General features: G+C 41.7%; 2 protein-coding genes across 2 annotated transcripts in view; both read right to left on the bottom strand.

The window, feature by feature from the left end:
- LOC131694641 (uncharacterized) overlaps positions 1–26,946 on the bottom strand; it is a 79,062-nt gene that overhangs the window by 24,329 nt on the left and 27,787 nt on the right. The gene's annotated exons all lie outside the window — the stretch shown is intronic.
- Positions 4,538–26,946, bottom strand: part of LOC131677179 (CLIP domain-containing serine protease B9-like) — a 32,168-nt gene continuing 9,759 nt past the window's right edge. Inside the window, exon 4 of the mRNA XM_058956874.1 lies at positions 4,538–4,899. Within this exon, the coding sequence (XP_058812857.1) occupies positions 4,601–4,899 (299 nt within the window). The 3' untranslated portion in view covers positions 4,538–4,600. The remainder of the gene's footprint in view (positions 4,900–26,946) is intronic.

Genomic DNA, 26,946 nt, shown 5'->3' with positions numbered 1-26,946 from the left:
TACGTTAGTGTTTTATCATGTGTATATAAATTCGGAAAATTTATTATATCTTTTTTATAAGCAAAATATCGATACATAGTAACTTGCGTGAAATTGTATAGGCTTCAACACTGCTGAACAATTAAATCTGTTATTTGATTTAATAATGCTACTATAGCAAAGTAACTAGAAAAGTCGCTTGGATCGTAATCGTATTTTTTGGTTTTGATGTCAAAATATGATTTGTATATAATATGTACTACGCACCACTCAATTCCTCATCTTCTGTAGCCCAAGTTCTGGAACGTACAATGCACTGGTCTGTTCCTTCATCGCCTATTTTAACTTCGTTACTGCATATTGCTGTATATTTACTATTTGTATTGTATTTGTATTTGGTGTTCAAACAAGCATCGGAATAAATGCACTTTTTGGTCGGTTTTTGAATTATTTACTATTTGTTCAAAAGGCAATTTAATAACATTTACAACGCCGTATAGATTGTAAAAATCGGTTAGAAGCTTCCGAAGTTATAGCAATATTAAGATTAAAAAGGGATGTTGACGTATTTTTAGGACAAATTGTATAAAAATGAAAATGTGCATAAAAAATTTGCAAAGCACGATTATTTTTGAAAAGGCTGCTTTGATTGGCTTATTTTTTTAATAAAACTATCTAATTTAATTATAAATTCAATAAAAACTAGGCATATTAGAGCGGTTTTAATTCTGGGGTACGAATGTACCCCACAAAACCGTTTACGTATAGAAAAAGTTACGAAACCGTTGTAGGGTTAAACGAGAATTACGAGCTGAATTTGCTACCTTATACTTGCTAACAACAAAAGCTAAAAACTGCTCCACCGCTACCAACAGATAAATCTACCCGTGTATCATTTTGTCTAAACCACAGAAGCAAAATATCGTAGGGGAGCCCGGGGCTAGTTGGCGGTTGAGGTAAGTTGGCGGAATCCCTTTTTCTCTGTTTCAATTAGACATATAGCGCTGGCTCTTCTTGTGTACCTCAAGTTAGGTAAAACCCGTTATCCAATGTGTTTTTGTTGCAAAACGATTTGTTTGGTGGAAGTTGTGGGTGATATTGTGTTTTCGAGTATACCACGTAAATGTTCTAAATTTTAAATGCTTTGCGTTATTTAGAGTGATTTTAAATCTATTTCCCGAATGATTATATTTTTCGACAGCGCGTGAAAAGAGCATCCGTATAGATATTACATCTATCCACAAACAAAAGTAATTTTTTAAATAATTTTTAATAAAATATGCGGTTGAGGCAAGTTGGCGGTGCTGCACGTGGGATAAGTTGGCGGTACTATTTACAGTGCAATAAAATCACGAAATATTTTTATTTCTGGAATTCACTCCAAAGTAAGAAAATCTTTTTCTTGTGTATCTCGCCAATGTAGGAGACATTTATTCCGGCCAATCGCATAAAAAATTTCGAAAATTTTCTTTTGTATAGGGAGTACGCGTCAAAGTCAAAATTCCGGGGTATTGAAACTGAAATATAATAGCAAATGTCGGTTAATATACAGTTTTCTCGAAAAGACATTCAGCACGTTCCAAAAGGACCCTTGAAGTAATTGAATCTCCATTTAATTGCTTAGTTTTTGGCGTATACTCACATACCGCCAACTTACCCCGGGGCCGGGGTAAGTTAGCGGGTTTTCCGCGTCACATATTTTTGTCTCTAAAAATGGAGACAATGCATCAAACACTTTAAAAAAATTGGCGATAAAAATTGAAACCAAAAAATCCCGCCAACTAGCCCCAGTCTCCCTCACTTCAACCTACTGTGTCGAACGTGAATAAAAATGAATGACGATCAAAGCGGAAAATGGCCGTACTGTGGTCAAACTGTATTCCTGTTTACTTTACGAGGTGTCCCTTAAAATCACCTGTTGGAAAAGTTAAAAATATCAAATTTGCAAATGGAGGTAAAGATGATCAATGTCTATACCTTACAATTTCATAGTTGGACATAGTGTACTGATTATTTTTCAGACTAATAATCAAGTAGAAGCGTTTATTGCGCAAAATTAAATATATCATTGAATGTGGCAACATGAAGTCAGTACCTCTGTATATATAAAGGCGATGACACAAACGTGGTGCGAACACACGGATTATCTCCATATACCTCTAATAAGGTTGTTAACCATTGTGTACATTTTTAACAGGGCAAAAGAGTACCCGGGAACCCGCTAATTGAAAAACACGTAACCATAGCAATTTTAGCAACAGCAACATAGTTTGATATATGAATGAATATATACAAGTCCTCTAATCAAGATTCAAATAAGTAAGTTGAGAAGGGCCCGTCAGTAACACTAGCCTTGGGGCCCGCCGCCGCTCTCGACGGCCCTGGTTACGGTGGCGGGAAACTGTTCCAGAAAAAAAAAATACTTTCGAGCATCCGCTCGCGGATGTGGTCCGTCACTTTCTAAACACGATGGCCGCCTTCCAACAAACCACCAACTGCATCGCCTCATAGCTGTCATTGCCGACGCGCAGCATAATCAGCACAGTTTTGACGGCAAGTGGAGAGCGGTAACCTATCTAAACTCTATGTTATTTATACTCAAATCTTCAACAAAAATTACTACACCTATCTATACAACCAAAACCGTTCACAAACGCGAAACGATATAAAAATTTACAAATTTAACGTGAATGGTGCAAAACAGCGGTGCGTATAATTTTACGTAAACAAATACACTCTACGGAGAGAGTACGCACCCTGGCGGGTTACAGTTTGGGTCAGCGTTTGTAAATTTACAATGGTTTACTTTATCACCCGACGGTTATTGTGTTTTGGAGATCGCGAACGTGAGATAATCTGGTATATTGTCATCGTCGGGAGTCTTGGCATGGGACACTCCATGTTTAAATAAGTCCCAAACCAGAACTCATTGCTAATACCAGGACACCTTCAGAGAGAACTTGTCCCTATGCCCACTTTGTATATTATTTCGACTATGTCATAAGTGGGTACCAAAGGTCGCCAAGATAAGTACTAAATTAGAAAAACTAATATTCCTGAATTTTAACTATTCTGAATTTACTTTCATTTTGTGCCCAAGGATTGAAGAATAATAGAGATATATACATGAGAAAATGACAAAATACCTTCGAGCTCTAGCTTCTTGTAATCTGACTGAGGCCGCAACGATTTCGTTTGATTCCTGAGATGTTTCACATTAGAAAAACTACAAAACCTTATCTTCCCGTACACGGAAGAAAAAATGTTCCCAAAATCGAGAATAAAGGTCCATGAATTCTGGAATCACGTTTTTACGATACGAAAACAGGACCTTGAACAAAAATCATAGCTTTTATAATGATGTTCAATTTCCCTTCGTTAACGTCCGCATAACGCTTTCATTAGTTGAAATATTTGTTTTTGTTTTGTGATGGTTTCTGCCAAGTTATTTCTAATTCGATTCTCAGTACGCGAACTACTTCACAACTTTATGAACATTATTCATAAAACCAAAGCGTAGTCATTCGCGTCGCGAATTCACTCGCGTACAAACCACATCACACAGTCACTGTTTCAGGATCCAGGATGCAATTGTGTCTCTAGCATCTGCTTCGGCTGCTTCTCACAAATAGGCAATAGGCAGTTTTATGTGTTCACATAACCATGTAACCAAACACGTGCCACCCCTCAAAGGCAGATTCTTTTGTATCAAGCTGCGAAAAGAAGGTTCGACAAAACTGTCATTTTTGAGTAAGATTAACTTAGTTGTCAGAAAGTTCCAATCCAAAAAAACATTAAAAACACTCTTTAGTACCTGCAAGTAGCAAGATAATGGTTATATGTTTTTGGAAAACCCCTGTTGATTGTTTTTTATTTCTTTCGTTGAATGAAAAACCTGTTTCTTAACCTTGCGACACTCGAAACGTTGTATTTCGTGCAACACCTTCAGAAACTCTAGCGAAATCTCCTTTCAGCTCCAGCGGCTGCTCACTCGGGGAGCCATTCACGCGAGTGCCGGAGGGTTAAACACAATTTGTTCAAATAAAAACGTCTAAGCTATTTTTATTTCACCGTAAATCTCGATTACCTACCATTTTGACCCAAGACCCATGACCCATGCAAGCACAGAAGCAAAACAATCACTCGATTACTACCCTTCCCCATTTAACTACACTTCCTGTTGAGCACTTAATCTCTGTTTAGAACATAAACACACCAAAGCGACTGACGTTATCAAAACGGCAACTACCACAGCCAACCAAAGTATTCCGGTGTGTCCGTCGTTACGTGATCTTATCTGTAGAACGGACGAACACCGACTGATGCACATCTGACCGGTCTTGACTCGAGTAGGTCACTCGCGCAGTCTGATGGAAGAAGATGCGTCAATCTCCATCTCGTTCACCTCCTTTAAAAATTCCACTTCCAACCCTTCACACCACCGCGGCACTTTAGTCATCGACCTGTTTATAAACATTTTTTTTTTCGTTTCGTTCGCTTGCATCAACCCATTAGCGTCTAGTCTAGGGGAGATTCCAACCGATTAAAAAACCTGACCTCCAATCCAAACGTTCGATTTATTTATTTTCGTCCATATCACTAAACAAAAACCATTACACACCTAATTTCGGATCGTCGCTCGGATCCAGTCCATGTATGCCTGAACCCGGGTATACACCCCGGGCCAATCCTCCAGTCCGCACCGGTTACCGTAGGAAACCACTCCCTCCAGGGTCCAAACCTTCTGCAGTTTCATCAGCGGACCACCCGAGTCCCCGTGGCAGGAATCCTTGGCAAAGTCACCGCCTGCACAGAGCTGATTCGCTGTAATGTCCGCCTTCTTGGTGGCAAATTTGGCCCGACAGCGGTCCTGGTCGTACACCTTGATGCCGAGCTTCTGCTTAACCGGGCTGCGGTTGCCTGATTTGGAGAGGGGTAAAACAGATTTAAGTTAGTGTGTTGGTGATAACGAGGGGGTAGAAAAGTAGGTGAATTCGTTTCTGTTTGGAGAAGTGCAATGAGAGTATAGGTGCCATAATTTTTTCGCGAATATCCAAAAATTAAGACCTTTCATTTCATTAGATCCAATCTTTAAATGAGAGCCTCTCTTTGTTCGCTTTTTCTTTCGATTATTACAGCAGAACCATGAAAATTTGTAAACTTTTATCAGTATATTTCGAAAGACCAATGTTATTACTATTCAAAAAGTTGCGGGGAAATCGGAAAGGTGACTGAGTAATTCGCGGAAGAGAAAATAAACATAGAGAAACTCTCTTTCGTAGATGGGAGTCTTCAATTCTCCTTTCGAGCTTGTGTCATCAGTATCTGGTAGACCGAATAGACCTTTCTCGTCCGACCTAACCCCCTTTTTTCTTATTTTTATTCAAAAGACTACACATTTTTAAGAATATTGCCGTTGAAATGAGACTATTTGGAGCTATCGTGATTTTTTAATGATTTTTTTAAATTTGAAAAAATGCAAGAATGTTGAGTATTTTTTTCACCTTTGCAAGAATGGTGGGATTCAAAATGTGTGTTTGGGCAACACTGTTTTGTATATTTTTGCTTGAGTTCCTGGCAACGCGGCAAATGAAGTGGTGAGTCGCGGTACAAAGTTCATTGATTATGTAAACAAACTAAAGTGAACCTCTCGGTGGAGAACATTGCATGATAATGTTTAACCTCACTTTTTTGACAGTTCAGAGAGATTGTTTACATAGTCTTGGAATTTTTGTTGATTCGATCATAGTATGAGAAACTTGGTTTGGTTCGCTGCCAAATGTTAACACTTTCCAAACAAGGTCGCTCAGCTGTAATTTTGATTTTTGGTTCATTGAAGAAGTAAGGAATTTCTAGCCAAACATTTGAAAAAGGCCTACTGCCAAATGCAAACAAATCGAATTCTCATGTTCTCTATTAAAATCCTGGGACAAAACCTGTGGATAGATGTTTTCTTTTTCATTTTTTCTGTTCATTTGATCTCTTGTCTTGCATAGCCACTCTTTCTTCCTCACATATTTTAAATGGACTGGCTACATTTGACAGTTCCCCCTCACTGCATTTGACGGTTCCCTTTGGCTGCATTTGACAGCTCCCCCTGGCTGCAATTGACATTAGGTTTTTTCGTATCCACACGTCACGTCCCAGTTAAAAACTATCTATCTGACCATGTGCATAAACATAACGCAACAATGGATTATGAAGAATTTTGATAATGATTTTATAACAAATTATAAAAGGGCCCGGCTGATATAAAAGTCCTAACTAGCAATACACTTATTATAAAATGATTATAAAGGATTATTGTAACTGATTCCAAAAGGATTATAAAGGTAGTGAAATACGTACACAATGAATTAAGGGGAGTGTCTGATGTAAACAATTTGCGCAATCAAACTAAATAAAACAGTATTAAATTTTTAAATAGAATTATAATGAATTCGACCAAAACTTCTTTTACCTTTTTCTCAAGGTATACGTTTGGCAGTGACCCTTTTCAAATGTTTGGGTAGAATTTAGATTATTTTATCGTTGTTGCGATCAATTTCATTTGGTTTGTTTTGTTCACAATGTTAGTCGCAGAGCATTTTGGTGATCTATGGCAATTGATGACCTTTACACCCCATACTAGGTCCGCTCCTGTTGCAGTTGTTTCGCCCCGTCCGGCACCGAGTCAACCGATGTCCAGCCTGCACCGCACTCGTCTGTCGCTATGCCAATGGCAGGTACTTGGATTGAAGGCTAAAATGTCAGCTACGGCTGGTGGTGTTGCTGCAATCGGTTTGCCTTCGGCCACGTTGGACATTCGGCTAACGGGAATATTCAGCGATTCCAATTCGAAGGAAGCAGCGCCAGTAGCAGACTGCTTCGGTTCAACAATACGCTCCGGTATCGGACGAAGCTAACACTCCGGCAGGACGAAGGTTTCAATGAGGGGCTCAGGCATAAGTAGCAGAGTCCTTGCACTTACTGCTTGTCGAGTGAACAATTCCGACGAAACCACTGCCGCTCTCGCCACGTTTGATCACCGTGATTAGTGCGACGTCAGCGGTATAGTGCCAGGAATAGTCGAGGAGAGTGCCAGGACTGACTTGCCGAGAGCTACAAGATTAAATAGCAGGGCGTTTTTAAAGTGACCGTAGTATAACGTAGAGGCTTTAGGCAGATGATTTATTCAGCAGAATAAGATAGCAAAATTACCCAAAACATAAGAGCTGGCTGCCGAAGTGAATCCACACACATCGTCACCTACAGAGGCAAGCAATATTAAAACGCAGCGAAATTCCTCACAATGAATTGATCTCGTTAGATGAAATTCCAGGAAGTACAATTTTCATAGCATAATTTAATCGACCGAAATTGTAGTCCTCAGTCGAGAGAGAGAGAGAGAGACTGATAGAGTAGCAGCAGCTAGGAATTTTCTTTCGAAAGCTAGCAGCGGTTTCGCGTATCCTGCGCTAAGTAGAGAGCGTTAAGACAGATCTGACCAACGGTTCCGTCCGGTACCATCATAACACACGGCACCGGCGACACACATATTCACAACATACTAATTACTTATCCTTCAGAAAAAGTAAATAAATTGACTATGAAATCTATCATTCGATGCCTAGTTATTTCGTGCCAATTTGAACAAGACAGCAGTTGCAGATAGCTTTATTGCGGTGCCAAAATTAATGCAACTCGGGATATAATATAAATTTACATATAATTTCTCCTCCCTGATATTCTACCAGAATATATAATGCTCTGCATTATTATCACTCCAATCAAATCCTTCTTACTCCTTGTCGTCAGTGCCGAGCGCTATTTTGCATATTCCGGCTAAATCAACGACAATGCGATAATCGACGAAACTTTTACTGTAATGGAACTTGAAACCGAATAATAAATTATTGTTCCATACGCTGGTAGGCATTCTGACCAATGGAAACGTTCTTCGATATGAGCATTGAACGATCAAAATCATTTCAACAACTTATCATCGACCGAATTCGTTACCTATAAAGTTCAGGTAAACTTCACCACCTAAAAATGAATAATCAATCGGATCATCTTGTTAGGAATTAACCCACGAGCAAACAAACAAATGTGTACAAATAGGATAAGGATCCATCATCCAGAAAGCAATCATTTTATAGCCCAATGCTTGATCTTTCGATTCAGCATATGCCACCGGGTTTTACATCCAGCGCCGATTGGTCAATGTATGAACCAGGTTACCATTGTTCCAATCCTCATCCCTCTTGAGTTGATATTCTTTCAAAGAGCATCGAAAGTATTCAAGTAATGTAAATTTTAAAAGTCCGTGTAAACAAATCTTAGGTAAACAAGCACACCGAACTGTCAGAAAAGTGAGGTTATACATTTTCACACAATGCTCTATATTTTTGACAGGTATATGAATGAATCATTTCAGCATCAGTGATGCCAGGTCTATTTAAACAATAGCCTGCAGTAAAAATATAAAAGTCTGCAGATTGCTACAAAAATCTTCAATAAATGCGACGTAGAAATGTAGTATGTATATAATTTAAATGATCAAAAATGTTGAAGGTTGGTGTATAAATTGGCTGGCATAGGCTTTGTTCTGCTAAATATTTGTAATCTGCAAAAGATCTGCAGTGAAAACGCAAAATCTACAGATTTACTAATATATATGCAGATCTGGCATCCTTTTAGTATTCTCCACAGGAAATTCATCCAAATGGTGAAAAAATACAGGGAAACAAGGCAAGATAGGTATTCAGAATATGGGGTTAAATGAGCAGCTTGCACTATTTTTGATTTTTTTTCAATAGTTAGAGGTACCAAATCATCGCGGCAATAGGAAGTAACGAATTGGGGATAAAAAAGGAAGCATCCTATCATATAAAAATTTTTGACGAGAAAGGTCTATTAGCCACACAGAGATTTTATTAACAAACAAATGGTCACGAATGATATCCTGGGCGATATCCGGTAAAATCAAAGCGAAATCGAAATGCTCCCTAGGGAGATCACCCGGATAGATCTGATGGCAAGTACATTTAATTTTCGTCCAAGTTTTGTTACATATTCGACAAGTTCTGAGATAAGATATGAAATGTAAGAAGAATGAGCTGATAGGTGTGAGATGAAATGTGAGTAACGAAATTTAAAAAATGAATAAGTGAAAAATGAGAGGAGAGAACTGAGAGAAGGAAGGACCTGTAGTAGGAAATGAAGCATGAGAAATGGAAAATTAAATGACAAGTCAGAGATAAATTCTTAGTAGTGAGGAAAATATTCTAAAAACAAAAATGGGCTATGAGAAATGACAGTGGAAAAGTTAGAGATTAGAGGTTATGATAAAAATTAAGATGTAAGATATACAGCCTTATTCTGCACTACACGGATTTATTTTTCGAACGAATGCGGTTTGGTTGAATCTGACTCGCGTTTGCTTTTGCTGTCGTTATTGAGAATACAAATCACATTCGTTCGAATAAGCGATCCACCGTAATGCAGAATAAACTGATAAGCTACTAGAAGAGAGTTGAAAGCTGTAGAATGAGATGTGAGATGTTCGCGATGAGAAATGATAGGTAAGAGATTAAATGTGGGAGGCCAATGATCTAAGGTAGGAATGGTTGACATGAACCGCTAAGGATGCGTTTTCATCGGCTCAGTTCTATAGCTGATTTTTTTTTTGGAATCCATAGACCTACACAGACTCTATGACACTGCGACTTTGCAACATGAATCTCAAGAATGAAAGATGGAAAACTAAAAATATCATTTTAGAAAAGTTGGATTTTCGTGTTCTACTGTACTGTCTATTCATCAGCAACTGACACTAACTTGGGGCCAACCAGACGATTAATCACACAACGTAGATGAAAACCTAAAGCAACTGCACTATGCTATATTTAGCTAATTTAGCTAGGACTAAAGCAACTGGTTGGTCCCGAGCTCTGGGGCCCTATTCACACAGTTACGTCTATTATTGACTGGAAAAAATATCTTTCTGGTCACTAAGTGACGTGACGGTAAGAATAGAACCCCTGGTTTGCTGGTGCGAAAACGAAAATTACCTCTTGTCTTTTGATTTGAGAGCCACGCGTTAAGAACAAAGGGAAAAAATTGCTAAACCAATTCGTTCATGCGGGCATCGTTCTAGTTTAAAAGGGAGATATAATGATTTGAACTAATGAACATTACTTGTAAAAATTTCATAATTTGCATATTGCTACTAGTTTTATGAGTTAGAGAAAAATATCTGCCTTCTTAAATTTAGTACAGTGAAAACCCGATTTTATCTACCCCCGATTTTGTCAGCCTCATATAAAAATGGATAGTTGGCTCTAGCAGTTGAATTCGAGTAAATCCTTTCTTGAGCATATTTTTCTTATCTTAGAGATCCCAAAATATACAAAAATAAAAAATTTAATTTTGTTTAAATTTGGCACTGTCAGACTCCCATAAGGGAAATTTAAACTAAATAATCAGAAAGGGTTATTAGGCTATATCTAGGGACTGAAAAAGAATAATTTAAGAGCTTCGGTTTATTAAAAAGAAAGAAAAATGTAATGTCATCGTTTTATCAGCCTAAAATTCATCAAGGGGCTGATAAAAACGGGTGTTCACTGAAATACGAAAAAATATATGGAAATCCATTAGAATCCAGAGAATAATTAGAAATATTGTTATAAAAACATATATAGCAAAAGATTATTCCAATGAATGTGTAAAATTATTTAAATCTATTATTTTTAATTTGGAAAAAAATTGATAGATTTTTTTCAAAACTAATCAAATGTTTTTGAAGACATCCAACAAAACGGTGCGAAAACTGCAATTGAGTTCGAAGGAAAAGCTCATAAGAGTAATTCTGAACTAAAACCGGCGACGCCTGAATTAAAAATAGGTTTTGCCACTTGAAATGACTCGTGCATTCATGCTTACGAATAGTCCAGCTGACGTATGTCTTATATTCTTAACTCGCAAAATGTATGCAGTCAAAGTCAATCTGACTCGATAGCATAAACAGCTAATGCGTCCATTGTTTGGTAACTTTGTCACACCATGAATGATACTCCTCTGAGCATTTTAAAAGCGATGTGCCTTATTGTACCAGAAATAGACCTGTATCACAAGTAAATTCTTATGTGCTCCAAAACCATACAACCTCCTAAAAAAAACGGTAAATATGGCCAGTGCCCAAGTTCCACCACCTTCAAAATGTCATAAAACCGTCAATAATTCATAAATGCACCAGAATATGGTTTTTATATGGGAACTGCCGGGTCATGGTAATGGGGTTTAATGGATCGATCTCATTTGAAACACTTTCAAAGGCCCGGATGTCCGTCAAATAGAATGTGTATGTAATGCGTATATACTCTATGTAACTTTGTATAAGCACGATTTTAAAGAAGACACGCGTTAGATCTAGCCCTCTGCTCTGGCAGTATATTCGTTAGTTTTGATGATCAGCTCACGCCTAGCAAGCTCAAACCATCGTTTTCTGATTGCGAATAATTATTTTTTGATCGATATTTTAACTTATTGTACGAAATTTCAAAATCAGTTACCTATTTCTGCTTGCATTTACCGAAACCGACACTCAGATTCAACGCCTCCCTCATTCATTCAATTTCCACCTGACTGAAATTTCATGCAGAATCGAATGCTTGAGTGCAGAGGAAATATAAATTCATTCACCAACCAAACCATTCATTTGATATTATGTCGACAGTCAGTCTCTACGCATCGCTCGATCGAGATAGAAGTGTTTTGTTTTCGGTCTGTTGGAAAAAGAACAGTGCAGTAATCCGCGTTCAAGGTTATTTTGCCATTCTCTGCCTCTTCGAGGTTTGGACTTTTATTCTTTTGTGCGTGTGTTAACCGTTAGGCCACATTCCTCAACCTTTTGTTCGTAAAGCGAGGATTGAACAATAACCAGCTATTTAAGCTGGACTGGTGCGTCGTGGGAAACGAGTATACAGATAAGTGAAATCTACCTTTTTGATACATTTACGGCTTTTTCCCGTCTGCGCGGGTGCTGACCCCGTGCATTGACGGTGTCGATGGCTTCCTCCCCGGATGGCCAAATGGAGATCGAGTCGACTCCTAAGGCTCTCCCCCGACCCAAACAATATCCAGAGCTCTCGACCGGTCCCTTTGTGGTCTTCTTTCGGCCCAAAACAAAATCGCTGAATCTATTACAGATTTCAAAAGACCTGACGGAACGGTTCTCGGCTGTGACCGAAATAAAAAAGGTCCGCTCAGACAGGCTGAGGGTCGTGCTGACTAACTCAAAGCAGGCAAACGATATTGCTTGCTGCGAGCACTTTACGAAGGACTTTCACGTGTATATTCCAGCTGTAAAAGTACAGTCTGAAGGCGTTGTCACCGATGACAGTTTGACATGCGAGGATCTGCTGCAGTACGGGGTTGGCCGTTTTAGAGACCGCATACTTCAGCCAGTGAAAATACTCGAGTGCAAGCGTTTGCACTCAGTAGTAGTTGCGGGGGATGGTTCAAAAACGTACCCCCAATCAAACTCTTATCGGTTGACCTTCGCTGGTACCGCTTTGCCAAATTACGTCCTCTTGCACAAGGTTCGTCTACCTGTGCGTCTGTTTGTGCCGCGGGTCATGAATTGCACAAAGTGTAAACAATTGGGTCACACAGCCACCCATTGTAGCAATAAGGCCCGCTGTGGAAAATGCGGGGAGAATCATCTAGATGATTCGTGCAGTAAGAATGCTGAGAAGTGTCCTTACTGTGCAGAGAATCTGCATGATATCTCGGCATGTCCCGCGTACAAACTACGCGGGGATAAACTAAAACGTTCCCTTGCGGGACGATCCGAACGTTCTTTCGCAGAAATGCTAAAGAAAGCTACACCACCAACCTCAACAAACATCTATGCTCACTTGCCTCCTAACGAGGGCGAGGCTGATGACCCACAAGAGGGAACATCTACTAGGGCGCCTAGAAGTTATAGGAAGAGGAGGAACATTTCCTCTCCTAAAGTTCGTTGTAAAGGCCAGAAGGTATCCCTTGACGGGACTCAGAAAGTCACATCTATTGGAAGTGTTGCAACCAAACCGAAGCAATTAGCTCCTGGTCTCGGAGGATTAAACTCAGAGAAGGAGTTCCCAGCACTTCCCGGAACATCAAAAATCCCAAGTGTTCCTCTGTTTCAGTTCGAGAATAATCGCGGCACTGGAATTATCAAACTCTCGGACATTGTGGACTGGATAATAAAAACTTTCAATATAACTGATCCTATTAAAAGTCTGTTGTCACCTTTTTGATAGAGCAGGTTTGGCGTAATAAAGTATGCCTTCGGGGCAATTTATTTGGCTAACTAAAACGCTCTTTTTTGATTGCCGGAAACGGCATTAAAAATTTAAAAAGGGGTCTGGTTCGACTCGAAAGGTACTTGGGGATGCCATATTCGGTATCTGAAACAGAAATGCCAACAAAGGATCAACTTTCTTCGTACAATAACCGGAACATGGTGGGGTGCCCACCCAGGAGACCTAATTAGGTTGTATCAAACAACGATACTGTCGGTAATGGAATACGGATGCTTCTGCTTTCGCTCCGCCGCGAACATACATTTCATCAAACTCGAAAGAATTCAGTATCGTTGTTTGCGTATCGCCTTAGGGTGCATGCAGTCGACCCATACGATGAGTCTCGAAGTGCTGTCGGGCGTTCTCCCGTTGAAAAATCGATTTTGGGAACTCTCATATCGATTGCTCATTCGATGCGATATCTTGAACCCGTTGGTGATTGAAAATTTCGAAAGGCTTGTTGAGCTCAATTCTCAGACCCGTTTCATGTCCCTGTACTTTGACTACATGGCGCAGAATATTAACCCTTCTTCTTACAATCCCAACCGTGTGCATTTCATAAATACTTCTGAATCTACTGTTTTCTTCGACACATCCATGAAAGATGAGATTATTGGAATTCCGGACCACATACGCCCACAAGTGGTTCCAAATATTTTTTATAATAAATTCCGAGAAGTCGACTGTTCTAAGATGTTTTATACTGACGGATCAAACCTCGAAGGGTCCACTGGCTTCGGTATTTTCAATCAAAAGTTCACCGCCTCCTACAAACTCAGTGACCCTGCTTCAGTTTACGCCGCAGAACTAGCTGCCATTCAGTATACCCTTGGAGTCATTGAAACATTACCCGCAGACCATTACTTCATCGTTTCGGATAGCCTCAGTTCCATTGACGCTATTCGCTCGATGAAACAAGGCAAGCACTCTTCGTATTTTTTGGGGAAAATACGGGAGCTACTGAGTGCTTTATCTGACAACTCTTTCCAGATTACCTTGGTATGGGTCCCTTCTCATTGCTCCATTCCGGGCAATGAGAAGGCAGACTCCTTAGCTAAGGTGGGTGCCTTAGAAGGAGACGTTTACGAAAGACCAATTTGCTTCAGCGAATTTTTCAGTATTACTCATCAGAGAACCCTCGAAAGTTGGCAAACTTCGTGGAGCAGTGGAGAGCTGGGAAGGTGGCTACATTCGATAATCCCTAAGGTATCGACGAAACCTTGGTTCAAGGGGATGGATGTGGGTCGTGACTTCATTCGTGTGATGTCCCGACTCATGGCAAACCATTACACGCTGGATGCACATCTCCGGCGTATTGGGCTCGTGGATAGTGGTATCTGCGCTTGTGGCGACGGCTATCACGACATCGAGCACATTGTCTGGGCGTGCACCGAGTACAGTTCCGCTAGGTCTCGGCTAATGGATACCCTGCAGGCCCGAGGAAGACCAACCAACGTCCCGGTTCGAGATGTGCTGGCAAGCCGCGACGTTCTCTATATGTCCCTTATATACACCTTTGTGAAAACCATCAATATACAAGTCTAACTGCCCCTTGTTATCTCCTTATCATTCTCAGAACGCTCTTCCACCTGTATCAAACCATCTGTATCGAATGAGCCAACAAACACGGGACCTACGGCACGAACATAACACGCTTAACTCGAAATGTAGCCGATCCACATCTGAGCCGTACTACGAAATCGTCTGGAAAAACCCCTGCCATCTTGAGGAGGACCACCCGGCGTCCCAGTACATGATTCCCCTGATGAAGGCCACCCGAGTTTGTAATCCATCCGTTGATCTCACGATGCCTGAAACTGAAATAATTTTCTCTCCCTGCCATCTTTGTCTACCCTCCCTCCCCTGACTCTTATACCCAGAAGTAACACCCCTACCCCCCCCCCCCAATATCATCACGAAGCATTTAGCTCTTCTTGTCTCTTCTAGTTTTAACTATTATATTATATAATCTCGTTGAAATTGCCCAACTCTACTACCCACAAAAATAACTATAATTACGAATCTTTACAAAATTCAATCATGCCCTCTAGTTATGCCTAGTTTTAAGTTAGTCGTAAAAAATTGTCCCCCTTAATTAAACATTATTTGCTCCAATAATCTCACTGATAAAAATGTCAAACCATATTGCCACAAAAACTAAATGACCCCCCTAATCTTACGAAAACAATATTATCCCCTTGTGTAGATATATAAGATAGCTATAAAATCGCATTAGTTTCATTTTAAAAAAAATCAATATGTAATCCCGTAGTTTTAAGCAATTTAAAATGTAAAACAAAACAAAATTGGCACCTTTAAGCTAACGCAACGTGCCTTATCAAATAAACGATTTGAATAAAAAAAAAAAAAGTCTGTTGTTAGCTTTTCTCCCTACAGTAAGAACATTTTTGAAGCAGTTGACTGCTAAATGGCCCCTCCTTTCAGCGATTGTATACTTCGATGGCTAACTCATCGAACGAGGTCACGGATTTGATCACTGTTCTACAGTGGAATTGCAGAAGTATCATCCCGAAAATCGATTCCTTCAAAAATTTAATAAATAATTTGAGTTGTGATGCATTTGCATTATGTGAAACTTGGTTAACTTCCGACATAGATCTCAACTTCCACGACTTTAATATTATTCGCCTGGATCGAGACACCCCCTATGGAGGAGTGCTTTTGGGGATCAAAAAGTGCTATTCCTTCTACAGAATTAACCTTCCCTCGATAACAGGTATTGAAGTTGTCGCTTGTCAAGTAACAACCAAAGGCAAAGATCTTTGCATAGCTTCCATATATATTCCCCCCAACACCGCGATTGGGCATCGCCGGCTACATGACATCATAGAATCCCTGCCTGCACCGCGACTAGTTTTAGGCGACTTTAACTCTCACGGTACGGAATGGGGTTGCCTTTATGATGATAACCGTTCCTCTTTAATTCACAATATTTGCGACAACTTCAACATGACAATTCTAAACACGGGTGAAATGACACGGATTCCTCCCCCACCTGCGCGCCCAAGCGCATTAGATTTATCCCTTTGCTCGACCTCGCTAAAGTTAGAATGCGCGTGGAAGGTAATCCCTGATCCCCACGGTAGCGACCATCTGCCGATCGTAGTCTCAATCAATAACGGCTCAAGGCCATTGGAAACAATCAATATTTCGTATGACACGAAATATCGATTGGAAGAGCTATGCTGCCGCGATATCCGACAACATCGAATCTACTCAAGAACTTCCTCCGGAGGAAGAGTACAGCTTTTTGGCTGGCTTGATTCTCGACAGCGCGAATCAAGCTCAGACTAAGCCAGTACCCGGCGCGAACATACAAAAACGTTCTCCCAATCCCTGGTGGGACAAAGAGTGCTCAGACGTGTACGCAGAGAAGGCCGCCGCGTTTAAGACCTTCCGGAACGACGGGTTACCCGCTAGTTTTCGACAGCACGCGACGTTAGACAAGCGAATGAAGAGTTTGATGAAAGCCAAAAAACGCGGTTATTGGCGCCGGTTCGTCGACGGATTAACGAGAGAAACATCGATGAGCACTCTTTGGGGAACAGCCCAACGTATGCGAAATCGAAACAGTACTAATGAGAGCGTGGAATATTCAAACCGTTGGATATTCGATTTCGCCAAGAAGGTTTGTCCGGATTCCGCCCCGGCACAGAAGATCTACCGCGCCGCGTCCCGTCACGACAACGCGAACGAAACACCTTTTTCGATGGTGGAGTTCTCACTTGCTCTCTTGTCGTGTAACAATAAAGCTCCAGGGCCAGACAGAATCAAATTCAACTTGTTGAAGAATCTGCCAGACTCTGCCAAAAGACGCTTGTTGAATTTATTTAATAGGTTTCTTGAGGGTAACATTGTCCCACATGACTGGAGACAGGTGAGGGTCATCGCCATCCAAAAACCAGGAAAATCAGCCTCCGACCACAATTCGTATCGTCCGATTGCAATGCTGTCCTGTATCCGGAAGTTGTTCGAGAAAATGATCCTGTTTCGGCTCGACAATTGGGTCGAAACAAATGGCTTACTGTCAGATACACAATTTGGCTTCCGCAAAGGCAAAGGGACGAACGATTGTCTTGCGTTGCTCTCAACCGAAATTCAAATGGCCTATGCTAGTAAAGAGCAGATGGCATCAGTGTTCCTAGATATAAAGGGGGCTTTTGATTCAGTTTCTATCAGCATTCTTTCAGAGAAGCTGCACCAGCATGGTCTTTCAGCGACTTTAAACAACTTTTTACTAAACTTGTTGTCGGAAAAGTACATGCATTTTTCGCATGGTGACTTATCGACATCACGATTTAGCTACATGGGCCTTCCCCAGGGCTCATGTCTAAGCCCCCTGTTATACAATTTCTACGTCAACGACATTGATGAATGTCTTGACAATTCCTGCACGTTAAGACAACTTGCAGACGATGGCGTGGTGTCTGTTACGGGACCCAAAGCTGTCGATCTACAAGGACCATTACAGAATACCTTGGACAATTTGTCTGCATGGGCTATTAAGCTGGGTATCGAATTCTCCACGGAGAAAACTGAGCTAGTTGTATTTTCTAGGAAGCGTGAACCAGCACAACTACAGCTTCTATTAATGGGCCAAACTATAGCTCAGGTCTTCACAGTAAAATATCTAGGGGTCTGGTTCGACTCGAAAGGTACTTGGGGATGCCATATTCGGTATCTGAAACAGAAATGCCAACAAAGGATCAACTTTCTTCGTACAATAACCGGAACGTGGTGGGGTGCCCACCCAGGAGACCTAATTAGGTTGTATCAAACAACGATACTGTCGGTACTGGAATACGGATGCTTCTGCTTTCGATCCGCCGCGAACATACATTTCATCAAACTCGAAAGAATTCAGTATCGTTGTTTGCGTATCGCCTTAGGGTGCATGCAGTCGACCCATACGATGAGTCTCCAAGTCCTGTCGGGCGTTCTCCCGCTGAAAAATCGATTTTGGGAACTCTCACATCGATTGCTCATTCGATGCGATATCTTGAACCCGTTGGTGATTGAAAATTTCGAAAGGCTTGTTGAGCTCAATTCTCAGACCCGTTTTATGTCCCTGTACTTTGACTACATGGCGCAGAATATTAACCCTTCTTCTTACAATCCCAACCGTGTGCATTTCATAAATACTTCTGAATCTACTGTTTTCTTCGACACATCCATGAAAGATGAGATTAGTGGAATTCCGGACCACATACGCCCACAAGTGGTTCCAAATATTTTTTATAATAAATTCCGAGAAGTCGACTGTTCTAAGATGTTTTATACTGACGGATCAAACCTCGAAGGGTCCACTGGCTTCGGTATTTTCAATCAAAAGTTCACCGCCTCCTACAAACTCAGTGACCCTGCTTCAGTTTACGCCGCAGAACTAGCTGCTATTCAGTATACCCTTGGAGTCATTGACACATTACCCGCAGATCATTACTTCATCGTCTCGGATAGTCTGAGTTCTATTGACGCTATTCGCTCGATGAAACATGGAAAGCATTCCTCGTATTTTTTGGGGAATATACGGGAGCTACTGAGTGCTTTATCTGACAAATCTATCCAGATTACCTTGGTGTGGGTCCCTTCTCATTGCTCCATTCCGGGCAATGAGAAGGCGGACTCCTTAGCTAAGGTGGGTGCCATTGAAGGTGACGTTTTTGAAAGACCAATTTGCTTCCACGAATTTTTCAGTATTACTCATCAGAGAACCCTCGAAAGTTGGCAAACCTCGTGGAGCAATGGGGAGCTAGGAAGGTGGCTACATTCGATAGCCCCTAAGGTATCGACGAAACCTTGGTTCAAGGGGATGGATGTGGGTCGTGACTTCATTCGTGTGATGTCTCGACTCATGGCGAACCATTACACGCTGGATGCACATCTCCGACGTATTGGGCTCGTGGAGAGTGGTAGCTGCGCTTGTGGCGACGGTTATCACGATATAGAGCACATAGTCTGGGCGTGCACCGAGTACAGTTTCGCCAGGTCTCGGCTTATGGACACCCTCCGGGCCCGAGGAAGACCACCCAACGTCCCGGTTCGAGATGTGTTGGCAAGCCGCGATGTCCTCTATATGTCCCTTATATACACCTTCATAAAAACCATCAATATCCAACTTTAACTGCCCCTTTTTCCTTATCATTCTCAGAAGCGCTCTCTTCCACCTGTACCATACACCCACGATGGTTTGATGCGACTCCAAGGCGACACAAAACATCCCTGTCGAATGAGCCAACAAACACGGGACCTAAAGCACGAACATCACACGCACAACTCGAAATGTAGCCGATCAACATCTGAGCCGCACTACGAAATCGTCTGGAGAAACCCCTTTCATCTTAAGAACGACCACCCGGCGTCCCAGTACATGATTCTTCCTGATGAAGGCCACCCTGATTCTGTAATCCATCCGTTGATCTCCCGAAGTCTGAAACTGAAATAATGTTCTCCCCCTGCCATGTTTGTCCACCCTACTTCCCCTGACTCTTATACACAGAAGTAACACCCCTTCACCCCCCCCACCCCAAATGTCTTCATGAAGCATTTAGCTCTTCTTGCCTTTTCTAGTTTTAACTATTATATTATATGATCTCGTTGAAAATGCCCAACTCTACTACCACATAAAATAACCCTAATTAATGTCTCCGAATCTTTACAAAATTTAATCACGCCCTCTAATTATTTCTACTTTTAAGATAGTCGTATAAATTTTCCCCCTTAGTTAAACATTATTTGCTCCAATAATCTCATTACTAAAAATGTCAAACCATATTGCCATAAAAACTAAATGACCCCCTAATCTTACGAAAATTATATTACCCCCTTGTGTATATGTATAGCTAATCAATATGTAATCCCCTAGTTTTAAGTAATTTAAAATGTAAAACAAAAAAAAATTGGCACCTTTAAGCTAACGCAAACCTGCCTTATCAAATAAACGAATTGGAAAAAAAAATTATGTCGACAGTTGGAAGGCAGAAGTTAGCATCTTCTACATTTTCGAGCATAAGTGAACTGCGTAATCTATATCTGGTGCACTTTTGCTCAACCCCTCTCAGAGCTAGCATAGAAACAAAATTCGTTTTGCTTCTGAAACCGAACATGTCCTAACCTGAATGCGCTGCGTCGGTAGAACGAATGACGAGGGAAACGAACCAAAAATTTCATTCATCGCAGCGGGCATGAATTGAATTTCGTTTTCTTTCAAGTTCACGCAGGGATGTCAATTTTTTTAAGCTCTGATCGTAACCCCTTACTAAACCGGAATCTTCTCGCAGAAGACTTGGTGATTTGGCTTTAAGGGTATTTACTAAATGGTAGCGGCATATGAAGCGACTAATCTTCTTTGGGTTGTACGTTCTTCCAAAGATCCATTTGGGCTGCTTGAGCAAATTAACAACAGCAAAATTGATCGCATAAGCTATTGAAAGTTTGGCTCCGTGCTAATTTTCAGGAAAACCATGGAACATAGTTAGTCCATGTGTTGGCTCATAGATATTTTGAACGCTTCGCACAAAGTTTGTAAAAGGTTCACAAAGGTCAAAGAAAGAATCTCAACCTGAACAGGAACTCCTGCGATGTTCACAAAAACATAGTGTTGGTTTAAATCGTACAATATCCCATCAGGGGTTTTGATGGTTTATTTGTTAACTTAGTTTCTAACAATCATAGGGAACATGTCAATACCTACTCGAGAATGTAGATATGGCCCTCCTATATTAAGGCTCAAGTTACCTCAAGGCTTGGTAGTGTGCGTAAGAAAAATTGTGCTCAGCTTTGCCACCAGATTATCCATTTAAACCTTTTCAAAACTCTAAAAGAAGAATATCAGTCGATTTATTAGATCATCACGATTCAATTCATGCAAAATACCTGCCGGAAAAGCCATCGGCTTAGCTGAATGGTGCTTTTGAAAATGTGGCACTTTTGGTTCAGTGTATTTTCACCGATTAGTTGTTTGTGTTGATCGCTCCAGTTATTTTTTTAATATTTGACGTGATTTGTGCCGTTTAATCGTCGTTTATCGTATCAGTCGATCTTAAATTTTGTTTGCGCCCTTGGTATTGTGAAGTTTTAAAGTGTTTTCTACAAATTTTGTTTTGTGTCGTGAAAAAGTCCAGTGAAAATCGAGATTGTTTACATCACCGGACCTGTGTGTAATTACCCACAAAAAATTCACGCGCTCATTTCGCCATCTGCACGCGAGTAGAGGAAAGTATTTCCCACCATAACTTGGCGCACAGTGAGACGAAAACGAAAAGTCGGATCTAGGGCGGGTAGAAAATCGGCATTATGACAAGTGCATGCGATCACTGCGCGAAAACCGTCAAATCGGACGATGACTTTATCGAGTGCATGGGATTTTGCAAAAATGTGGTGCATATGCAGTGCGGTAAACAACTCAACAAGCCGTTCTTGAAAAAACTTGCCGAAAATCCAAATTTATTTTGGATGTGCAATGAATGTGTCAAGTTGATGAAGTTTGCTCGCTTTCGCGACACCGTTTCCTCGCTTGGATGTGTTATCGCTGCTATCGCTGGGAAAACGGATGACGTCTGTGCTGAACTAAAGGCAGAGTTATCAAAAAATAACCAGCAAATTTCGCACCTCGCCAGAAAGGTTTCAACAGCCACTCCAGTCCGGCCAAATTCCGGTACATCTCGACCACCTCAGAAACGTCGTCGCGAGGATGGTCCTGATCCGAGCAGTATTCTTGTCGGCGGTCGAAAGCTAGTCGATAATAGCAACATTCTCACGGTTCCTCCTCCCACTCCGTTGCTCTGGATGTATCTTTCCCGCTTTCATCCCAGCGTTAGCAAGGAGACAGTCGAAAAAATGTCCAAAGAAGGGCTAAACTGCAACGAGGAAATAAAGGTCATTCCGCTTGTTAAAAAAGGCATAGACGTCAGTACTCTGAACTTCATATCTTTCAAAGTTGGAGTTCACCCAAAGTACCGTGAAGCAGCTCTTAACCCTGAAACATGGCCGCAAGGCATATTGTTCAGGGAATTTGAGGATAGCCGTACCCAGAACATTTGGTGCCCAACGACTGATTTTCCTACGCCTTCGGAAGCCGCATGTATTCCGCTAAGTCAACCCGGCCCATCAACCCTACAGAGGACTCCGCAACGATTGGCAATGCCACTATACCAAGCTACACCGCCATTGTGAAGGAGTGTCGACGCTGATCGCATACTGGGACGCAATGCAGTTGATACAATGGAAGCCCTCGATCCCCCCGCTACAGTCGAGCCCTTGCAGCCAGCGTTCAGCAGTCGTCCCGGTCCTGTATGTGTGGGTGGAGAAGGGGTCTTCCAAGCCGCCTTTCTCGGCAAGTATTATACAAATTGTAACGATACAACGGTTAAACCGATTCACGCTTCTAGTTCATCGTCCAACACTCGCCGTAAGCTACTACCGTCCCGTTCCTGCTCTCCGCATCGCTCCATCGGGGTTCAACGCATACTGGGACGCACCGCAGTTGGCACTATGGAAGCCCTCGAGCCCCCCGCCACAGTCGAGCAATTGCAGCCAGCGATCATCAGTCGTCCCGGTCCTGTGTGTGGGATGGGTGAAAGGGTCTTCCAACCCGCCACAAATGGCAAGTATACATCTGATCCGAACACTTCAAGCGCTGATGTATTCTTCGCTTCCAGTAATTTGCCTTTTGCTCTAACATCTTGTGACGAGATGTCAACTATTTCTGTCGCCGATGATGATCGCTGCATTCTGGAGCGCGATGCAGTTGATTCGCCCTCTGCAGAACCTGATCCGTCATCCAATAACATCGAGATTTACTACCAGAATGTTGGTGGCTTAAATTCATCAACGGACAGCTATTTGCTCGCGACCACGGGCTGCTGTTATGACGTCATCGCCTTAACCGAGACGTGGCTCAACAACCGTACTCTGTCTCAGCAGGTGTTTGGTTCAACATTTGATGTCTTCCGCTGTGATCGCAATCCCCTCAACAGCCGCAAGACATCAGGTGGTGGTGTACTCATCGCCGTTCGCCATGGTATAAAAGCCCGAGTGATCAACGATGAGCGGTGGGAGAGCTCCGAGCAAGTGTGGATATCAGTGAAACTTGCCGATCGCAATCTCTTCCTGTGTGTCGTGTATTTTCCACCTGACCGAATTCGTGATTACAGCCTGATCGATGTACATCTTTCCTCCGTTTCTTTCATCACCTCGATCGCTGCCCCATCTGATGATATTGTTATACTGGGCGACTTTAACTTACCTGGCTTGACCTGGTGCCCAGCAAGTAATGGATTTCTACGATTGGATATCGAAAATTCTGTGCTTATCAACAATGCCAGTTGTATCTTGGACAACTACAGTAGCGCAACTCTTCGGCAAATTAATAATATCATCAACGAGAACGGACGTACATTGGACCTCTGCTTTGTAAGTGCCCGGGACTACGCTCCGTACTGCTGCGCCGCTCCGACACCTTTAGTCCAGCATGTGCGCCATCATCCCCCACTACATCTTGTACTCGCTGGTAACCTAGGAGTGAGTTTTGAAGACGTCTCAAGCTCTATCGTCTACGATTTTAAAAACGCTGACTACGACAGCATCGTTAGCACGCTGTTGGATATAAACTGGGACGAAAATATTAACAATGACGACGCGAACGAAGCAGCGATGACGTTTTCTAATATTCTTAACTACCTAATCGACCGTCATGTGCCAAAACGAACAGTCAGCACAAATCAACACCCTCCCTGGCAATCAACAGTGCTTAGACGATTAAAAACTGCCAAACGAGCCGCATTTAAAAAGTTCTCGAAGCATAAGACACTTGCATTACGAAACCACTACTTTCAACTCAACCACGAATACAAACAGCAAAGCAGACGTGCCTTTTTTAGATATCAGCGAAACGTCGAACGTCAACTGAAATCCAAGCCCAAGTCGTTTTGGAAATATGTGAACGAGCAGCGAAAAGAATCCGGGTTACCATCTTGTATGTCATTAAATGGAGTTTTAGGCACCGACACTAAGGAAATTTGCCAATTGTTTTCCGACAAATTTTCAAGCGTTTTTTCCGACGAGAACCTTTCCCCACAACAAGTCGCTGCCGCTTCAAATCTAACTCCTTCTCTAGGACGAACCATCAACCGAATTTGTGTCGATAATGCTGCCATTCTTGCAGCAAATTCCAAGCTGAAAGCATCTAGTCCCCCGGGTCCAGATGGCGTTCCTTCGATTTTTGTCAAAAAGTGCATCAGCGGGCTTCTTGAACCACTTCGGCGAGTCTTTGTGCTATCACTCAATACTGGAACATTCCCTTCCTGCTGGAAAGCAGCGCACATGTTTCCAGTTCACAAAAAAGGAAACAAATCGAACATTGACAATTATCGAGGAATCTCGTGTTTAAGTGCAGTATCAAAACTATTCGAGCTGGTTGTCTTAGACCCTCTTTTCTTTCACTGCAAACACTACATTGCAGACGATCAACACGGATTTATGCCTAAACGATCGACAACGACTAACCTGCTCTCGTTCACAACATATGCAATGGATGGATTCGCTGACGGATTGCAAACCGATGCTATTTACATGGATCTATCTGCGGCCTTCGACAAAATCAATCATGATATCGCAATAGCGAAGCTGGACAAACTCGGTATTCATGGACAACTTCTGCGCTGGTTTCGTTCCTACCTCGATGGAAGGCAACTCCAAATCAGCATTAAGGACTGTCTATCTACACCATTCTTCGCTACATCCGGCATCCCACAAGGAAGCCATCTCGGTCCAGTGATATTCCTCCTCTACTTTAATGACGTCAACATCAAATTACAAGGACCCCGCCTTTCTTTTGCCGACGACATGAAAAATTTTCAACAAATACGGGATAAAACCGATGCCGAGCTTCTTCAGAGGGAATTGGACAGCTTTAGTACGTGGTGTGATCTAAACAGAATGGTTTTAAACCCGAGCAAATGCTCAATCGTTACGTTCACTCGGAAACGCCATCCGATTCAGTTTAACTACCATCTCTTCGACTCGAGTATTCCAAGACACTCTAACGTCAAGGATCTCGGAGTCATCATGGATTCGGCACTAACGTTCAAACCACATACATCATCCATTGTGGATAAGGCTTCAGGACAGCTTGGGTTCATCTTCCGAATAGCGAAAAACTTTAAGGACGTATACTGTTTAAAATCTCTCTATTGTGCGCTGGTTCGCTCAACACTGGAATATTGTTCTGCTGTTTGGAACCCTTACTACCAGAACGGTGTCGACAGAATCGAGGCCGTCCAACGCCGGTTCATACGCTTTGCACTCCGACATCTTCCTTGGCAAAACAGATTTCAGCTGCCGAGCTACGAAAACCGTTGTCAGTTAATACAGCTCGATACTCTAAGCATCCGGAGGGACTGCTCTCGAGCCCTGTTCGTCTCGGACTTACTGTCTGCCAGGGTGGATTGCCCTACAATCCTCGGACGCCTCGATCTTCAAGCTCGCGTTCGAGCTCTGCGCAATAACTCTCTTCTGCGAGTCCCATTCAGGAGAACTAACTATGGGCGCCAGGGCGCTGTTACCGGACTCCAGCGTGTGTTTAACAGTGTGGCGACGGCGTTTGACTTCAACCTGACAAGGAATTCGATAAAAACTAAAATAATTCGTATTCTGAAATGTAATTAGTTTAAGTAACCACCATTGGGGCCAAGGGGTCTGTTGGTGACGGTACAACAAATAAACAAACAATAAACAATCCGATGGCAAAGCTGAACACAATTTTTCCTACCCATACTACCCAGCGTTCAAAACTAACACATGCTCAAAAAAGGTAACTTGAACCTTAATACATAGCATTTCTCATGACTTCTGGAGTAAAAATACTTAAGCCAACTATTAGATTTCCCTATGCCTAAACCGTCCCCTTCTCAAATCTCTTCCCACCAGGCGAATTACTTTGTGTAATCTCAGAATAACACTTGAGCCGCCACGTTCTGATTCCTAATGAGAAGTTGTAAAGGTAAAATATAATAAAATAATGTACATAAGATCAAAACTACTCGAATCTATAAATAACAGCAACGCACATTCATTTCAGTATCACTGGTGTCAGATACGCAGTAGGAAAGATCGCGACACTCGCGTCTCTCAAGTAACTGATGGGGCAAGCACCAGTGTTGCGGATGTCAACAATTGTTCGAACCTGGCGTAAGTCGTGACTGCTATATACACCTCGAAAAAAAATGAAAATAATTTGAGAAGAAAATTTGAAACATATTTTCATTAGATTTTATAAATTCGTAAAAACTTTAGCTGAAAGGTGATTCACGTATCACGTTCAGTTCTATAAATTGACTTTCCTCAGCAAACTTTGCATTAGTTTTATCATAGCAGGCCATGCTAAATTTTGTAATGTTCAGCGAATTTTGGGGAATATTCCTCCAATGATTTGACTGGATTAGGTTCCCATATTTGCTGGATCCAGATACTGTGCAATAGTAAAATAGTATAGAGAACTCGAATTACCGTGGAGTGGTTGGTAAATCGATTCCCTTGTACGCAGCTCACCTGGGTTGGACTCACAGAATATTTTTCTAATGAGATGTTTCCAAGCCGAATAAAGAGACGAATGATCCTC

The sequence above is a fragment of the Topomyia yanbarensis genome, chromosome 1 (genome assembly GCF_030247195.1).
Source record: "Topomyia yanbarensis strain Yona2022 chromosome 1, ASM3024719v1, whole genome shotgun sequence".
Classification (NCBI taxonomy): domain Eukaryota; kingdom Metazoa; phylum Arthropoda; class Insecta; order Diptera; family Culicidae; genus Topomyia; species Topomyia yanbarensis.
This window is presented reverse-complemented; position numbering and strand designations above follow the sequence as displayed.